The sequence below is a fragment of the Rhineura floridana genome, chromosome 1 (genome assembly GCF_030035675.1).
Source record: "Rhineura floridana isolate rRhiFlo1 chromosome 1, rRhiFlo1.hap2, whole genome shotgun sequence".
NCBI classification, from domain to species: Eukaryota; Metazoa; Chordata; class Lepidosauria; order Squamata; family Rhineuridae; genus Rhineura; species Rhineura floridana.
In genome coordinates this window covers 155,074,212-155,093,526 of record NC_084480.1, presented here as the reverse complement: position 1 = coordinate 155,093,526, position 19,315 = coordinate 155,074,212, and the positions used below count along the sequence as shown (strand labels likewise).

The following is a 19,315-nucleotide window of genomic DNA, read 5'->3' as shown; positions in this document are numbered from 1 at the left end:
CATTCTATCAGAAAAAACTAAGTAGTTCCTAACATATATAGGATACTGCAGTGATTCAATTGACAAAGCAGATGGGGGAATGGCAAAATCTTTGCAGATATACCACTATAGACCACTGGTTTGGCACTGGTTAGGCCTCATCTTGAGTACTGTGTCCATTTCCTGACACCGCACTGTTAAGAAGGATGCAGACAAACTGGAATAGGTTCAGAGGAGGGCAACAAGGATGATCAGAAGACTGGAAACAAAGTCCTATGAAGAGATTGAAAGAACTGGGCATGTTTAGCCTTGCGAAGAGAAGACTAAGGGATGATATGATAGTACTCTTCAAGTACTTGAAAGGTTGACACATAGAGGAGGACCAAGAACTCTTCTTGATCATCCCAGAATGCAAAATACAGAATAATGGGCTCAAGTTACAGGAAGCCAGATTTCAGTTGAACATCAGGAAAATTTTCCTAACTGTTAGAACGGTACCACAATGAAACCAATTACCTAGGGAGGTGATGGGCTCTCCAACGCTGGAGGCCTTTAAGAGGCAGCTGGGCAGCCACCTGTCAGGTATGCTTTAATTTGGATTCTTGCATTGGGCAGGGGGTTGGACTCGATGGCCTCATAGGCCCCTTCCAACTCTACGATTCTATGATTGGGTACAATCTGTTTCCTCTGCCCATACGCAGAAAGAGAACACACCCTGATTCTGACTGGTCCTTGAAGTCATATTGCACTGCATACAACACAAGATTAGGGTTTGATGCTGAACAAATATTGTCATTTAATCAATCAACTGGCCAACTATTTTTGACCATAGTCAAACACTGTCAAGTATGCCATGAACTGAAGAACATAATCAACGGTTTCTCTTTTATCGCATTGTATCATCCAATGGCAACGGCAGACAAAAGGGTTCCCTTCCTCTCCTGGAGTCAAGGTCACACACCCTTATTTTTACTCTGCCTTTTCATTTATTATTAATGCTTACAAAGCACCTAAACTTTTCTAAAAACTGTCCGTATGTTAAAAGGTGACAGATCCTGTCTAGAAACTCACAGTCTAACAGACACAAGAAAGCAGGAAAAAAAGAGCAGGGAAGAGAAAGGATAAAAAACACTGAAAGCAAGCAGCTGCTCCTTCGCTGGCCGATGGATGGGGTCTCCACTTTGCCATTTAGAGGAACTCTTTAACATGTTGATGCTTATTACAAGGTTTAGACATGTTCTGTGTTCTTTATTGCAGATCCTCTCTGATGAAGACTGCATTTTAGATCAAAACATGGGTAGCATTATCACTAAGCTCTGTAGTTTGCACCTATTTATTTTCTTGGGATCTCGATTGCATGGGACTACCTTCTTATTATGACAGAACTATGGCACACCTGTTCTCTTACTAATTTTCTAAGCCTTTTGGGCCATTATATGGAAAACTGCCCACTCCCCAACCACTTCTGATAAACCAGCTTCTGGGCCGTTTCCAGGATGCATCTAAACACGTGGGCACTAACCCAGGAAAACCTATGCGACAAGAATTTTGATGGTCTTTAAAGTTTCACAAAACTTTACGACGAGTACAGCTGCACTTACCTATGGTGTCTACTCCCTTCCTTCCAGCTCTTCCAGCCATCTGTTTGTAAGTCAAGACATCCAATGATCTGCCACCAAACACAGGAGTTCGGATGATTACCCGGCGTGCAGGCAGATTCACCCCAGAAGATAGTGTAGAAGTTGCTGCTAGAACACGAAGCACTCCTTGGCGAAAAGCTACTTCAATTATATCCCGTTCATCAAATGTAAGACCTGGGATGCAATTGAGATTAAGGCACATTGTTAAATGCTGACATATCGACCAATGGTAGCAGACAGAGTTACTGAGGCAATTTAATCCAGGGTAATCTAGATTTTGGAATGACGTTCAAATCCCAATTCAGTCACATTCCAATTTAGTCAGACTCCCTGGGTAATAAAAATAAAGCCAAATTCACATCCAAATATTGCTTTATAGCATAATTAACACAATTTCACTTGTATACAGTCCCCATTACTGACAGTTAAAAAAAACTTTCATCAGCAGGATATCCAAGAGGGAAAGTGTGAACTTCCTCCATTGAAAAGCAAGTGATATGAAATCCCCTTGTATTTAATCCATGACAGGTCATTTCACTTGATGGTGCAGACATAAGGGATGGACATACATGTGTCTATTATGCCCAAGAGTCAGGGTGGGTGACACATACATTGATGGACACAGCTAAAATGAAACAAAATGATCAACCCCCCCCAAAAAGAGCATACCTGCATGGTGAAAAGCTACACCCCATTTTATAGTCCTCTGAAGCACAGAGTCTAGGCCAGAAGGAGAACGCTTTAGCTGACCCATCAACTCCTCTATCCCCTCAGTGTCCAGGGTTACTGGTGAAAGGGTGGATATCTTTCGAAGGTCTTTAGATAGAAAAAATGCATTTTTTAATTTTGCGTGTAGTCTTCAAGCCACATCCCTTCCTCAAACCCTTACTTTTGACTCACACTTGTGCTGGAGATTGTAGAATTCCCTGGCGATTACGTCTGCCAGCTTCTCACACCAGTTCTTAGATGGGCAGAACACAAGGACAGAATGACCATTCTGAACAGTCTCATAACACAGAGGCACCACATGGTCCTCATCACCCTAGACAGAAACAATTTGTTTAGCAAGTGAATTTCATATTTCAGTATGGAAGGGATTCTCTCACAGTATAAATGTAATAAATAAGTTAATAATACTCAGAGACTGAAAAAGCTCCTCTTTATATGGGCAGGATTGAAAACTGTGTCCTGTTCGAACCATTTCCTCTCCTGCATCCTCAGCTGTGCATCAGAGGTTTGAGGAGCAGCACAGGAAACCTGAGAACGGGCATAGAGATAAGCTGGTCTCCTGCTCCACCACCTCCTGTAAACATAACTGGAGTCATGTTTGCTACAGCCCAAAGAGGGAAGTAATATCAGATTCTTACGTGCAAGAATTTAAACACTTCTCATTATTAAGAGTGATTCCTGGATGAAGCAGTCTTTCTCCAACTTGGAAAATGGAGATTGTGCTTTTGGCTACCATGGCTAGTCTTCATAAAGCTCTCATCTTCATAAATTTATCTAATTTTTAGAAAATAACTTACGCTAGTTCCTATGACAATATCCTGTGGCTAGGGTTTGCACAAGTCAGTCAGTTTCCCAAGAAAATCCTCCTTTCTTCTGTGGGTGATCCCGCTCCAAATTTGGAAGTAAATTTCTCATTCACTCTCTACACAACATCCCCTTGTCCATCATTTGCATAAGCCAAAAAGCTCAATACCTTTAAGTCTTAAATAAGAGGATACATCCCTTCAATCATTGTAGTTGCTCTGCTTATGTTGCCTTTGAACTGCACAGAGGGTAGGATCCAACTGAGTCCATTCACTGATGGATGACTGATTCCCTTCACAGAACTACAATTCCCAGACTAGTTTATTTATCAATCAATTCCTCTTCCCAGGGAACTCTGGGATAGTAAGAGGGGTCTCCTAACAGCTCTCAGAACGCTTAACAAACCAGCTTCCAGGATTCTCATAACACCTGAACTTGGGGACATTCAATGAAATTCAGAAGATAAGTACTTCTTCACACAGCACTTAGTTAAACTATTGGAATTTGCTCTCACAAGAGGCAGTGATGGCCACCAACTTGGATGGCTTTACAAGAGGATTAGACAATCTTGTGAAGGATAAGGCTATTAATGGCTACCTGCCACAATGGCTAACTTCTACCTCTACTGTCAGAGGCAGTAAACCTTTGGATACCAATTTCTGGGAATCACAGGTGGAGAGAGTGCAGTTACCCTCAGGTCCTGCTTCCAGGATTCCTATTGGCATCTGGTTGGCCACTGCGAGAACATAATATTGAACTAAAGGGGCCATTGGCCTCATCCAGACATTCTCATGTTCTTGTGTTTGTTTATTTATTTATTAAAGTATTGATAAGCTGCACTTTCGTAAAAGTACATCAAGGCAGCTTACAACATACAAAAACATGATAAAATTAAAAACCAATAAAATCATCATTAAAATTAATACTAAAAGCATCAACAAATACTGTATTGGTTGGAAGGAAAAAGAATTCATTTTAAAAGGCCTGTCTAAAAAGTTTGGTTTTCAAGAGACTCCAGAAGAGAGAAAGGATGGTTCCTGCTGAACTTCTATCGGTAGAGAGCTCCATCGGACAAGGCCTGCCACACCAAAGGCTCGGTCCCCAGCGCAGACAAACCAAACCTCAAGGGTGTGGAGAACCACCAAAAGGTCCCCATCAGAAGATCTCAGTGATCAAGATGGAACATAGGGAGTCAGGCGCTCCTGTTCTGAATGTATGTATGAAAATGGAAAGTTGATTCCGACTTATGGCGACCCTATGAGTAGGGTTTTCATTGTAAGCGGTATTCAGAGGGGGTTTACCATTGCCTTCCTCTGAGGCTGAGAGACAGTGACTGGCCCAAGGTCACCCAGTGAGCTTCGTGGCTGTGTGGGGATTCGAACCCTGGTCTCCCAGGTCTCCAACACCTTAACCACTACACCACACTGGCTCTCGAATGTATGTATACATGTGTGTATATAGGAGGTCTCTGCTTCTTACATCAGCTCCAAAGGGCACATCCACACAGGAAGCAAAAAGCACTGGAGTTGCATACCAGACCTACTAGTGAAGAGGGTGCGGAGAAGAGAGCCCTATTAGGGGATATAGCAATGTCTTTTCCCTGTCTACTGGAGATGGAGCAACCTGTTCTAATCCAGACTATCATATTACCCTGAGGAAAAAGCAAGTTTCAAATGCTTATGGTTATCAACAACAAAAGAACCATGGAGAATTTTCAAGACTTAAACAGCAGACTCATCTTTTTATTAACTCCATTGAACTAAAGACATAGATTCTCCCATTCTGTACAGTGCTGCCCCTACTTCAAGTCTTATCCCCTAAGAAGGTTAGCTTTCCTTTTTCAACCTCTAAAAACAAGACTGATCAAAACAATTTGGGCATGGTCCCAAATGACTATATTTGTGATGGCAAAAGATTACTTATTTAAAAATAGGTCTCTCCCAATCATGTATAAAACAGGAGAGATCCAGTTTTAGAAAGGACATGCTAGTGAGGTACGTCAAAGCATTACTCCCAGTGGTCTATCTCTCCAAGCACTATTTTTCTCATCAGATCTTTGATACAGGAAATGGGTTCACTGGGGGGGGGAAGCACTGGGGGGAAGAGAGAGGCTTCAGGGTGGTAACTCAAGGCACACACACATCCCAACCACTCTTTATAATGTATTGGGAAGGACCCAGATTTAAATCAACAGATCTGCCATTGACTCACCAAGCTTGACCCACGCAATAGTGAAATCCAAAAGAATACAAAATAATATGTACATTTATTTTGGTTGCAGTGCTCGGTTTTGTATTCCTGGAATTTTTAGTGCAGAACTGTACCAGAAAGTGTGGGGCAGTGGCTTGTGCGTTGAACTTGGATCAGGGAAAGCTGGGTTAATGCTACAGTACTAAGCACACTCGCTAGGGAATAATATAGTAGGGCTTACTTTTGGTAAACATACATAGGACCACACTGTAAATGCCTACTCAGTCCTGAAGCCTACTGATGACCTCGGTACGTTCTCATAATGTAATCCCTTTCAGAGGTTTTTTTGCAAAGAAAAAAGCTCCCACACATAAGCCAAAATAAGCTTTGGAGGAAGCAAGATACAACTGTGACGAACTTTAGATATCAGAATTAAAGCTTTTTTGTGTGTCTACTTTTGATTTTAATGACCTTGATTTTTTTCTCATTTCTCTGTATTACGTTTGCCATTTCCCAGATTAATGCTTGCTTCTTATCTTCTTTCTCCATGGCCTTCCCTATGTTGAATTTCAGCATCCAAGCACCGCAGGACTGCAATCCACACAATGGTGCTAGATATACAGCAATAACTGAGCATATCCCTTTATCTTAAGGTATGTTTCCCCCCCAAATGTGAAGGGTAATAATCGGTCTATTTATATGATCAACTTTCAGTAAGATGCTGTCTTCTGTTAATGTAGTTCATAGAAGAATGAAAACTTTAAATGTTCTTTCAACAGATCTGCCTCTTTCAATCATGGCAGCTAAGGACAGAGAAGAATTTCCCCCTCAATTCCAGTTTTCCCATTATTGAAGATTTCTCTTGTTTCTCCTCCCTCCGCTCTTTCTACTGAGGAGAATAGTAATTATTCTGTTGAATAATTTTGCTTGAAGTCAAGATCACCTACAAACATCCAACGTCTTCTCTGTCATGGACCAGGTCAGAATTCCTCAGAGGAAGACTACAGCAACTCCAGCTCCGAGGACATGGATCTGCTCCCTGGCCCATCCCATGTGAGTCTGTAGGCACTGAAGTCCGCCTCTCCTCCTCTGAGCCCTAAGGAGACACCTCCTTAGGGGTTCAAGACAGCTCCGAAGACAGAGAGCCCCACAGCTGCAAACTCATTACTCAGAAGGAGACAATGGCTACAGGAGGCAGCACCAATCCTTTTACTGGTTAGGAGGCAGCACTCGGGGTAAGGCCTCCAGTCAATGACTACCTAGCTCTCCTATGAAACTCAGCCAGTTGCTCCAGGACCTGGCTGAGATAATAGCCCCAGCTGCAGGAACACTGTCCATGGTTCTGAACCCATACCTTGGACTCTCTCCAAGGTGCTGATTCTTGCCTTGCTTTGTCTGCCTGCCTGCCTGCCTACCTGGTGAACCAGGAACATCTGATCTTCCCTGCTTGGGCCATCACCCCCTCCTTGGTGGGCATTCCTGAAGATCACAACAATCTCTACCTCTCCAGTCCATTATTTGAAAGTTTCTGCAGACAAAAGCAAGTAATAGTGCAGTATAATTTGCTTTAACCTACATTTTTCAAAACTTGGATGTTGTACATAGCACAGGAACAACAAAAGCTTGGGCTACAATCCTAAACACACTTGCTATGAAATACAGTACACTGAATACTTAGAGTAAACATGTTGTTAGATTGTACCCTTAGACAGAAGTTCAGAACTTCTTAAGAGCCAGTGTGGTATAGTGGTTAGAATGTCGGCCAGAGACCTGCAAGACAGGGTTCAATTCCCCGCTCGGCTATGTAACTCACTGGAAAATCTTGGGGAAGTCACCATCTCTCAGCCTAACCTACCTCACAGGGTTGTTGTGAGGATAAAATTGGGAGGGGGAGAAGGATGTTTGAACATCACCTTGAGCTCCTTGGTGGAAAAGTAGGATATAAATGTAATAATAATAAATAATAATAAAGTAATTGGTCAAAATCACTACACCACACTGGCTCTCCTACGTTTTCAATAAAGTAATTGGTCAAAATCTGGAGATGGGAAAGGTTGTCCATCTACTTACCATGTGATGTAATTGATTTAAACATTACACACCTACTGATATGCTTAAGCATTTGATCCTTAAGTTTATGGAATAAAGCAGCATTATATTAAATAGGCTGATTCTTGGCAATATCCACTTACCTTCAAATGCAGTATAGGCTGCATTTCTCTCACAACTTTAAGTGAGGAGTCATAAATTTTGTTGCCAATTATCACTTGTTCTACAAGAGGCACTGGACGGAAGTCTGTGTGGTATAGCTCTGCATTTAGCCAGGAGGCCAGTAAACCCAGGTTAGGAAGGGTAGCACTCATGCCTACAATTTGTATGTTTAGTTGTCTATAAGAAAAAAGAAAACAAATCTGAATTCTGAATAGTTATTCCATTGTATAATTAACTTCCAGGATTTGCTATCACAAGAAGTAGGAATAGCCAATGGCTTTAGAAGAGGACTAGACAAGTTCCTGGGAGATAGACCTATCAAACAGGGTAAGCCAGATAAGCCAAGATAACAAAGAAGATACAAGTTGCTGAGCAGACATAAAGTCCACTGTTGCCTTCACAGCCTGCTTGCAAGTTTCCAGGACGTAGCTGGCTGGCCACTGTTGGAAACAGAATACTAGATTAAACGGACCTTTGCTCTTATCCAGCAAGCCTCTTCTGGTATAAGCACCCTAGGAGTTACTTTTCTTAATCAAGAGTCAGAACTATTTTCTACTGCTTAACCAAACAATGCTCCACCATACATGCCAAACTAAGCCTTCATAAAGAACAAAAACAACAATAACAAAAGCAGGGGTGAATGTGAAGTTAAGGAACAGACAAGACAGGCAGAAAAATCCATGAAGAGAGGACTGTGTTTGTATAGAAGGTCTAATAACTCAGACAAATTACCATTTGATCTGGACATTTAGAATAAAAAGTGGGAAACTGCAGGGTATGTTCATTTGACAGCACACTGAAAGTCTCAGGAAAACCACCGTCTAAAATGTGCTGCCAGGAATAAGAGAAGGGTGTTTTCCCTGTGAGTGGGTGGATAAGAGGGATTTGGATATCAACTTAACACAGGTCAATTATTCGCACCATCACATATAGGGGATTGCAGGTGTCACTATTCTTTCCAGATAAAACAGCAATGCATTTAGCAGAGATACAGCAACTATCTTTGAATGATGACTGTGCAGTATCTAAACACCTCCTGATGTTCTTAAATGAAGCTAACTATCTTGATCTGTTTAAATACAATATCTATCCTCTGGTTTGGGCCAATTGAACTGCCATAGGCCAACTCCCCATCAGGAGTTATGACCCAGCTGATTCTCCCTTTAATACTAACCAGCTAGGACATTTCAACCCACTTTCACATCATTTTTGTAACAAATCCCTCTTGCCAACTCCTTCCCTCAGCTGCAAGGGTTAAAAAAGGAGAAAATATTGGGATCACCTCAGTCCCTCTGGCGTTCTCTGTCAGCAGAGTGGCAAAACATAATAACCCAAATAGAATTGTCTAAGCACGGGTCGTATCCTTCCAGTTCCATTTGCAAAAATGGTACCAGACTGGAAGAGGTCTCCAAGTTACTAGAACTCAACAATAAAGTCTTCCTTTCCCATCCTCTCTCTTCTGACAAAGGAAAAATGCTTTGTTTCAGCCACTATTACCATGAGAGAAAGAGAAGCATACAGAGGAAAATTGTAATTATAAGTGGGATGATGAGACATTTCTCCACAAGGACAAATAATGCTAGAAGGATGGTACAATTTCCAGTCCATCAGAGAAGAAGAAGAAGGAGGATCTGCTGCATTGAGTACATTGCCTGCTCAGCCTCGTAAGCATGCCAAGAAGTGGGACCACGAAGTAGCCAGGAACTTCTAGTGCTGACAGCATCAGGGGCAAGTGCAGGCTATGAGCAAGTCAGTTTTATAAGGCACCTCGGGCTACTGTTTGGACAGGACTCCAGAGAAAGGAAAGACAAGGAGGTAAGCCAGGAATAGCAGCCCTCAGGAAACCTATCCATCCCAGCCAACTGGTTCCCATACCACTAACAGCATTTCCAGCTGCAGTTCCACAATGCTTGGGTCTATATGCCATCATGAATAAGATGGCAGAGCAGCCTTCCCCAAACTGATACCCACTCCCAATGTTCTATCATCCCTGGCCATTGGCCATGTAGCCTGGAGCTAATGGACACTGTAGTCCAAAACAACTGGACAGCACTGGTTGGGGAAGGCTAGGGTAGAGATTAGCCAAGATCCTCAACTGATACTGTATTTGGGCTAAATCCTAAATTCTACTCCAGCTGTGAGAAACATCTGGCTAGTGTGCCTAATTAGGCCAGCCAGGCCATCTAACTAAGCTAAGCTTTATCAACCTGTCCCACACCTGACATAATATACAATGTCAGGTGTGGGGTAAATAAAGATGCAGTTCCCTGCTGAAAGCTGATTGGCAGCGCTTGCAAAGCCCTGTCCCTTTAATTTCAAACCATGTGCGCAAAGCAAAATGGGTCACCTGATGTCATTGTGATGTCTGGTGATTGACAGGTGGACAGCTCCACGCACCTGTCAAGTATGGTCAATGGGGGGTGAGGAAGGTAAGGATTCAGCCTGGCTAAGAGATCCTGTTCCACATCCCTGTTCTGCTCCCACTGTAAAGGCCAAAGACAGACTACGGACTGTTTCTGTACCTCGCTTGATAGTCTTGCTACTAAGGACTACGGTTTTGTTACGTGGTCCTACTTTTAACTGAGGTACTGTAAAAAGTCCATTCTACAAATTGCTATGGGCAACCTAAGACCATTAAAAATCACACTACTGCACTGAACAGCGCTTCAAATGCCTGTATGCACTCTTGAAAGCATGACTGATATACTTACGCTCCAAGCCTACCTTCCTCAAATTTGCTCTACAAAGAGATTTGTACTTAGTCTCATCTTCGTTCCATGTTGCAGAGAGGCACCTCAGGAAGGGATGGGCCAGCCTCTATGATAGTAACAATCACTCCAAAAAACAGTACAGAAGAATAGATGGGAATTCCTCTTTAAAGAGATCCCCATACTTAAGAGCTGTCTCTGAACTGGTGTTAATTATGTTAAGAGTTTGTTCATGTGAGCAATTTATGTGGCTTACCAAAAGGAAGTCTAAATGGACTTGCTCCTTCAATAGAATTGTGCGCATGCAAGAAACAGCCTGCATGCAGAAGAGGGGAAACAATACTGACAGAAAGTTCTCTGCAGTGAAGGCAACAACATATCCGGACAACTGTGCTCTTTCATTGCCAAAGGAGCCTCTTATACATTTTAACAGACGCACCCCAAATACATATCTTATGCAAAAAAAATTAAGATCTTTCAGATCTCAAAAAACAGAGACCTTTTACTCGACTCACTTGTTCTTCGTTCTTTCGGTCAAAAAACAAACTTTTGTCAGCAGGAGTTCCAGTAGATACCCTCTTTGAGGATCTCCCACCATGTGCAGCTCATCCACAACTATTATTCCTATGAAGGGAAAGTGGGAGACCACAGATATCAATTTATCTATCATTATTTTCAAATTTCTATACCACACTTCATCAAAGCTTGTTCAGATATGATGTAGAACACAATATAAAAAATGCAATAACATGTTAATCAGACCAGAGGTAGAACACACTATCACTAGATTAAGGCTGACAGACAGACAGCTATACTAGTGAGCTTTATGAAACATTTAAAAGGGCAGGCTAGCTGCTGATTTCATACTATATAGAATCCTAATAAATGGATGGATGCAAATATCACAATGATACTGAAAGTTGGAAAGGATCCCATCCAGTCACATTGCTTACATTACATTATAAAGTTTTAGCTCCCATATTATTTTATTTATTTATAAAAGTATTTAGGAGCCCTTTAACCCCACAAAGGGCATTCAAGATAATTTACCATTTAAAAACCTTAACCCAGAAACTTTAAAACTAGTTGAAAAAGAGTTCAAGAAGATTTCTTAAAAGCTTACCAGTACAGAGAAAATACTATGAAAGTTACTAACATTAACAATCTAGCTTAGAGCGATTAAAACAGAAATTCACAGAAACCCTTTTGTATTTCATTAATTGGAAAAGGCTTTCAGTATGGAAGAGCCGCCTATCATGAAGCAAGCCTTGAGGGGCTCTAGTACAAGACCAATTATGAGAGTTCAGACAGAATATTTTAAACAGTTCTCCTTCAGAAAAAAAATGGTAGGTCAATAATCAAGCACCTTAAAATTTAGTAAGTCAACGATGCCCATTATTATCTCCATCAGGATACATATTAATATTCTAGCCAATGTGGTATGTAAATGTAAATGTACTGCCTTCAAGTCAATTCCGACTTATGGCGACCCTATGAATAGGGTTTTCATGAGGCTGAGAGGCCGTGACTGGCCCAAGGTCACCCAGTGAGCTTCATGGCTATGTGGGGATTCGAACCCTGGTCTCCCAGGTCATAGTCCAACACCTTAACCACTATACCACGCATAGCTAGACCCAAATCCAAGAGATACATGTGGTCAAACAAGTGTATAAGATGACACTATATACCAACAATATTAGACTTTTTCAGATAAATTCAAGTTCCCCAATGCCAGGACTTCATTAAACAGATCTGGTGACTTGGCAGGGCAAAAAAGAAAAGAGAGAGAAAATTCCAGCTTTGAATATAGATTCTGTGGTTAAAGAAGGTTCATTTGCGTCAGTAAGACAAAGTGGAAAAATAGTTCTGTCCTCTTATTTTATTTATTTATGGTTAAGAGTGACTTTTCTCCCTCCTCAATAGAAAGTACTATATTTCTAATTAAATTTACAAGATTTTGTGATTTTTGTTATTTATGTAACTGAATGGTTTACAAACACTGATGATCAGAATGAAACAAAATATGATACGATTGAGATCTTGACTACGGTGCTCATGTGTTGGGTTGCTGATCAAATCCAGGCAGTCCTGGGTGAATTTGATTTTCTAGATCCATCTCATCTGGGATGCAGCCTTGGTTTTGGCACCAAGACAGTCTTCTGTCGCTATGTGGAATGACTTCCGCCAGGAGAGATAGAGGCAGTGTAACTCTGTTGACTCTCCTAACATCTCAGCAGCTTTCAATACCATTAACCATGCATTATCCTGGAGAGACTGTCCAAATCAGTTGTAAGCAAGACTGGCCTAAGATTGTTCCATTTGTACCTGGATGTCCATTTCTATAAGTTCGTAGTGGGGGATGTTTGCATCTGCATTTTGGAGGCCCGTCTTATCTCCTATACTGCCCAGTGTCTACATGTACCTGCTGGGTGAGTCATCTGGAGAGCTAGAGTATGGTTTTATCAGTATGATGATGAAACACAAGTCTATTTCTCTATTTTATCAAACCCAGATGAGACAGTAGAAGTATTGAAATGGTGCCCATATGCAGTAACAGACTGGATGAGGGCCACTAAACTGAAGCTCAAATCATATAAGACAGAGGAAGTGGTTTATCCTTCCAAGTAAATGGTGTTGAACCTGTTCTAGGGATTGCACTCCCTCTAAAATCTAACGTCTAGGAAGAGAACACATCAGAATCTCCCAAGAGTCTTCATAAGTCACTACTGCCTTTATATAATTTTATTATTAGTTATTATTTAATAATGTTGATAATCACTACTTAAATTTATTATTGCCAGTGTGGTTAACAAGCAGAGTCAATTATAAGCAAGAAGACTTCATATAGAAATGGAAGTCTTATCCAAATGAGAACTAAAAGGAACACAAACTTTGGCAAAAGAACTGCAAGCAGACAATAAGGGATGCTAACAAACAGAATTTGAGGAGCCCATCTCTAAAAACATAAAGACCAACAACAACAAAATATTTAAATACATTAGTAGCAGGAGACTAGCTAGGGAGACAGTTCGACCCTTGAATGACAAGAAAGTCAAAGGTATGCTAAAAAAGGATGAGATTGCAGAGAAGCTGAATTAATTATTTGCACGTGTCTGCACAGCAGAAGATACAGGCCAGATCCCTGTACTAATCTAACTTTTGGAGGAAGGGACTCTGAGGAACTGAGGCAAATAGTGATGACACGCAATGAAGTTCTAGACCTTATTGACAAAATAAAAATGGACAAATCACCAGGTCCACCCAAGACTTCTTAAAGAACTCAAATATGAAATTGCTGGTCTATCGTAACAGAAATATGTATCTTGTCTCCCAGATCTATTTTGCAGAAAGACAAGAGCGATATGCCCAAATGAGAAAACATTTTTCTCACACTCTTTTTCTTGACATTGATAAATGCTTTTACAGCTTACCCAGCAAGTCCAGCGTTTTCTCCTCTATGAGTCTGTTGATCAGGCCGTTGGCTCTCTCAATAGTACAGACAGCAACATCCAGGGCAGAGAAATGGACAGCAGGGGAAGCACCGCCGATAAAACCCTCCACTTGCACATTTACTTCTTGGAACATAGCCTATTTACCAGAGACAGTGTATATATTTTTACATGTTTAGAGTTGTGCTTGGCATATACTCTGTACAGCAGTGAACCCCACATTACATTCTGAAACCATTTCCAGCCCATCACCAGACCCATCCCTCATTTTGGACAAGAGCAAGAACTGCTTCCGGGCAGAGAAATCTTACTGAAGTTTGGTTTTTTCCCCACTTTCTTATGTCTGTTTTAGATTGCAAGCCCCTTGGGGTAAGGCTCTGTCAAATCTGTATTGAAAAACACCATGTACATGGATGGTGCTCAACAATGGTGATGAATGGGGGGTGGTGGACTAAACTTCTCTGGCCTTATCAACAGAAGTCCAAGAAGCTTTTGCAAGCCTTGGCAGATAGACAAAATTTGCATTCGCCAGGATGCTGTCCATCTAGGAACAGTCCTTGTCTCTGACATCATGCTGAGCTTTATAAGCATTCAGAGAGCCCGCAAACTCAACATGAAGTTAGGAACAATCCTCCCCCACATCCCAAGCTCAGGAGGAAGTTGAAGCTCATCCATATCACACTCTACCTCTGAGGCACTTGGAATGCAACATGGACGGGTCCCAGCACTGCCTGCAAGCTTGAAGATTAGGACGGGAGCAGCTGTGCTGCAGTAGCAAGGCCGTCTTCTCCAGCAGTTTCATGACCAAATGAGGATTTTAATCCCAACCTCCCTGCTCCAAGCCCAACATTAAAGTATTGAACTCGTCTCTCCTACTGGCCATGTGCTGTATTGAAAAACAACTCATTTTCAGTATATTTTCTGGTACCCTACAATCAATATTGATTCAATTTAGTATGTTTATTTAACTTGTATTTAGTAGAGAAAAAAACAGCCATAAAAGTGGTTCCAGTAGCTGCACATATTTTAACTGTTTGATTAGGAAAACAATTCATAACTGAACAGGTTCAACGCAATCCTGAGCATGTTTACGTGGAATTAAGTCCCATTGCTCTGTGGGACTTTCTCTGAAGTATATGTGCATACAGTTGTAGTCTAAACCTCATTGAACACAATGGTATTTAACATGGAGTAAAATACACAGAACTGTGCTCTTATTGTTGCTTAAATTAAAAGAAATGTAATGCAAATTAGTGTTATTGAAATATATACAGATGTTTTAAGATGTGACAATAGCATACAGTTCCCTTACATTGTTTAAAATGTGGAGAGAAAAATGAAATCACTAAAAACTGTTAACAAAAATGTTGGTTACAGATCTGAAACTGCCCAATTTGAATAAGATTATATGAGTTCATTTGGTTATAAGTCAATCTTATGAAACCCAACGTCACAGGGCACAAGTACCCAGAAATCAAGATTACCATCAAGATTGCATTTGCTATTGAGTGGGTGAAGCTGCCATAAGATCTGGCATGATATTCTGTAAAGCTTCTTGGAGGGGCTTAACTCTGGAGTCCTATAGAACAGTAATCTTTAAACTTTTCAGACCCGGGACCCACCTTTAACCCAAATATGCATTTGGGGGCCCATTTCTTAATTTTTAACATATATTTGTATGGTTGTAGTGCTGCTGTTGCAACCCACCTTAAATAAGGCCATGATCCAATATTGGATCCAGCTGAAGAGCAATGCTCTAGAAGACACTGTTTACATTTAGGCTAATTCTCTGTGCTACAAGTGATGCAAGTTTTCCGGAAAATAATCCAGAAAAACTTTCTAATGCCTTAAATAAACTGGGATCAAATTTAGCACATTCAGCTTATCTAGTAAATAAAAACTTAAGTTAGCCATGATAATTTTTTCTTGCTATATAAATCTCAAATGTTTTTCTAATAGCCCAAAGTAGTTGAACATAAATATTTGGGGGGTGGGGGAGAAGGAAATCAAAGCACATTTAATGTGGTTTAAATATTATTGTCAAACAAATTCAAAAATTTAGAAAACATTTTTATAAATAATTTTATTATTTATTTAAAATAAATATGTTAAGGTGCTACTCAGTAGCATGTACTTCCCCTTACATTCCTTTAATTTTAAGGGGAAAAAATGATGGCACTAAAAACTGTTAACATACTAATGTTAGCATGCCCAGATTGCTGTGGTAATTTGGGGGGTATGTGGATATTCCTACAAGTAGGCATTTGATAAAATTAATTACAAATTTGGGCAGCTTCAGTTTGACCAGTATTGTACCCATGCATTTTGTCATTTGATTAATTTATGAAACAATTTAGAAATTGAAATAAAGGTAAAAACTCAAAGAAATACAACACAACATTATTTATACAAGGTAAGAATAAGAAATTATTAATAACAAATCAATAGGAAGAAAATGCAAACAAAAATCAACAAGCATATAGATAGAGATGATCCAATTGACATAGTGGATTTGGGCTTTCAAAAAGCTTCTGACAAGGTACCTCATCAAAGACCTCTGAGTAAGCTTAGCAATCATGGAATAGGAGAGATCCTCTTGTGGATCAGGAACTGGTTCAGGAACAGGAAGCCGTGAGTAGGAATAAATGGACAGTTCTCCTACTGGAGGGGTATAGAAATTCCTCCAAGAAACTGTACTGGGACCCGTGATTTTTAACTTGTTCATCAATGATCTAGAATTAGGGGTGAGCACGGAGATAGCCAAATTTGCAAATGATACCAAATTGTCCCAGGCAGTCTCCCATCCAGGCATTGACCAGACCTGACCCTTCAGCAGGGTGCTAGCCTCATATGCCTTCAGACCACCGCTTACTATGCGAGCTGCTGCTAGGCAGGCCTAGATGATTCAGGGCTAACTTGCTCAAGGTCATTAGCGCACCTGTCTAGTTACTTTTGCCGTCAAACCAGGCAGCTGAACCTGTATGCTGCTAAGGAGGTGAGTAGGGCCAGCAGAGACAGCAACCAGAATAATGTACCTCATGGTATCAGCGTGTTTACTTTACAGAAAGAACACTGGCTAGGTTCCCAGAGATGGAAAAGAGAAAACTAAAGGACCAGAATGAAAAACCTAACAGTTTGTAACTAGTCAGAAAGAACTCTATATACCCCACATTACTTACCTTACTCATTCTCAGATAGATAGATAGATAGTTGTTATATGCCTTCAAGTTGATTACGACTTATGGCGACCCTATGAATCTTTATATTCATAGGGTTTCCATGGTAAGAGGTATTCAGAGGTGGTTTACTATTGCCTTCCTCTAAGCCTATGGCACCCAGTATTCCCAGGCGGTCTCCCATCCAAGTACTAACCAGGCCTGACCCTGCTTAGCTTCCGAGATCAGGTATGTTCCGTGTAATATCCATATATGACAGTGGAGAGCTTGCAATTGTCAGTATACAGAAAAAAATGGAAAAATATAGATGCAGCCCATAACAGCGCACCCCAAGAAGCTGCCACGTAACCATACTAATGCCTCTAAGGCACCCTAATGCTTGTCACACACACAGAGAGAAACAACTGGGGCAATGGCGAGGAAAAACAGGACTACAGAGCGGTGGGGAGAGAAAAAAAGTGGGGGAAGGGGCTGATCTGGGGGAAAGGGAGAGAAAAGCAACCCAGCCACCTAAGTTCTCAAGCACAACACATATAATAAGAAGAGGAAACAAATGAAAACTGTCACTAAAACACTCACAAAACCACAGGAAGTCTCAGAAGAAGATACTGAGAGAATGAAAGGACCCAGCCTATATTGATTACAGACAGAGTCAGTCTGGTGGGTAGGATGACTCCTCCTAACGGGGAGGAAAGAAAAAGGCTCAGAGGATCCTGCCTGTTCTGACCAGTAGGAGGTGTCGTCCCTAGCAGTGAATGTCCTCCAGCCTCATCTCACAAAAAAAGTACTTTACACAGCGCATCGTTACTACGGAATTCACTCCCACAAGAGGTAGTGATGGCCATCAGCTTGGATGGCTTAAAAAGAGGATTAGACAAATTCTAAGGCTATCGATGGCTACTAGCCATGATGACTATGTTATCCCTCCACTGTTGGAAGCAGCATGCCAGGTGCTGTGCGGGGAGAGCGCTGTTGCACTTATATCCTGCTTGTAGGCTTCCACAGGCATCTGGTCAGCCACTGTGAGAAAAAGATGCTGAACTATATGAGCTTTTGGCCTGATCCAGAAGGGCTCTTCCTATGTTCTCATTCAGTACAATATTTAACTCATTGAATTAGCAGCAGTAGAAAGTGATCTACAGTTAACCCCCCTCATTTCTGGCACAGATTGCCAGCTGCGCCAACTTATCTTAACCAAAAACCAACTGGGGAAAAAAATGTATTTAGGGCTCATCTAGACGAAATCAAGAAGGGTGCCAAACAGAACTCTTGGGGAAGGGAGTTCAATGAGACTTACTTCTGAGTAAACATATAGGACTTCACTGTAAGGCTTTACTTGGCCAATACTTGAACACCAAATGTTTTCTTGACTGGTTAAATGCCAAATGTTGCAATACTTCCTGATCTGTGTCACATAAATAGCTTTGAGTTCATTGCACTATAAAATCACCGTTCTCCTCTCCAAAAAAAATTCTCTTTCAAAAATGTGCTTCCTCCCAGCACTTAAGATTCTACAAGCTTCCACATGACTTCTGATCTATAACCCTACTCTAAAAATACTGTACTTACCTGCAGGTAACATTTCTTTTCTTTGGCCACAGAGATAAAAGGTAGAATGAACAAAGCTTTTTTGCGAGCTTCTAACACTCTCTTCAGTATGAGTAATTCAGCAACAAGAGTTTTTCCAGCACTTGTGGGAGCTGAAAGTCATTGAAAGAAAGACATTCGTTTACAGGACAGATTCAACAGTGACAGACAAATTCCAACTTAGAACTTTTATTTTAACTATTTATGTATCTTTTCATGAAAACTTCTGAAGGCAGTTAACAATAAAAACCATTAAAATACAATGATAAAAATAAATCCAGCAGCGTTAACACACAGTACAAAACTGAACTACAAATTGTAGCAATTAGTTGGCATCAAGAGCTAGCAAATGCCTTAGTGAACAAGTAGGGTGCACCGAAAGAAGCATCACCGTCCACACTTGCTGCATTTCTAGGTGAGACAATGTACTATTGCTGCTAGAGACTAGTGCGGTTCTGCAGATCTACTAGCGTTTGTGTTAAGGAGTCACACCATTTATTTGAGAAAAGCTGCAGCTCAGTCCCGGACACATCTATGAAAATGTCTGCTCAATTAATTTCAATGCAATTTACTTCCATATTTCAAAGGTGTATATATGGTGGTGACCTGGTACCCCCGTCCCAGTTAACCACATTATGTGAAGCTCCATGTAAGTTTAAACTCTCAAGAAAACTTGGACATCAACAAATGCCTATGGGGCACAGTCCAATTTGCGTTTATGCTGGGCTGTGGGGAGTTGGATGCGGCAGACCTCCAGATGAGATGGCTGCGTTCTGGCGCAGCAAAGCTACACCAGCATAAGCCCCTCAGCCTGACTCCTTTTGGCTCAGATGAGACTGGTG

The 19,315-nt window shown here is 41.1% G+C and overlaps 1 protein-coding gene across 6 annotated transcripts in view; it reads right to left on the bottom strand.

The window, feature by feature from the left end:
• The window catches only part of POLQ (DNA polymerase theta), a 98,732-nt gene that overhangs the window by 72,293 nt on the left and 7,124 nt on the right, over nucleotides 1-19,315 (bottom strand). For all 6 annotated transcript variants that reach the window (XM_061638353.1, XM_061638371.1, XM_061638387.1 and 3 more), the window contains exons 3-9: nucleotides 18,456-18,586; nucleotides 13,693-13,849; nucleotides 10,777-10,885; nucleotides 7,535-7,730; nucleotides 2,520-2,661; nucleotides 2,289-2,435; nucleotides 1,581-1,793 (exon numbers count right to left, since the gene is read on the bottom strand). In XM_061638353.1, coding sequence (XP_061494337.1) covers nucleotides 1,581-1,793; nucleotides 2,289-2,435; nucleotides 2,520-2,661; nucleotides 7,535-7,730; nucleotides 10,777-10,885; nucleotides 13,693-13,849; nucleotides 18,456-18,586 — 1,095 coding nt within the window. The remainder of the gene's footprint in view (nucleotides 1-1,580; nucleotides 1,794-2,288; nucleotides 2,436-2,519; nucleotides 2,662-7,534; nucleotides 7,731-10,776; nucleotides 10,886-13,692; nucleotides 13,850-18,455; nucleotides 18,587-19,315) is intronic.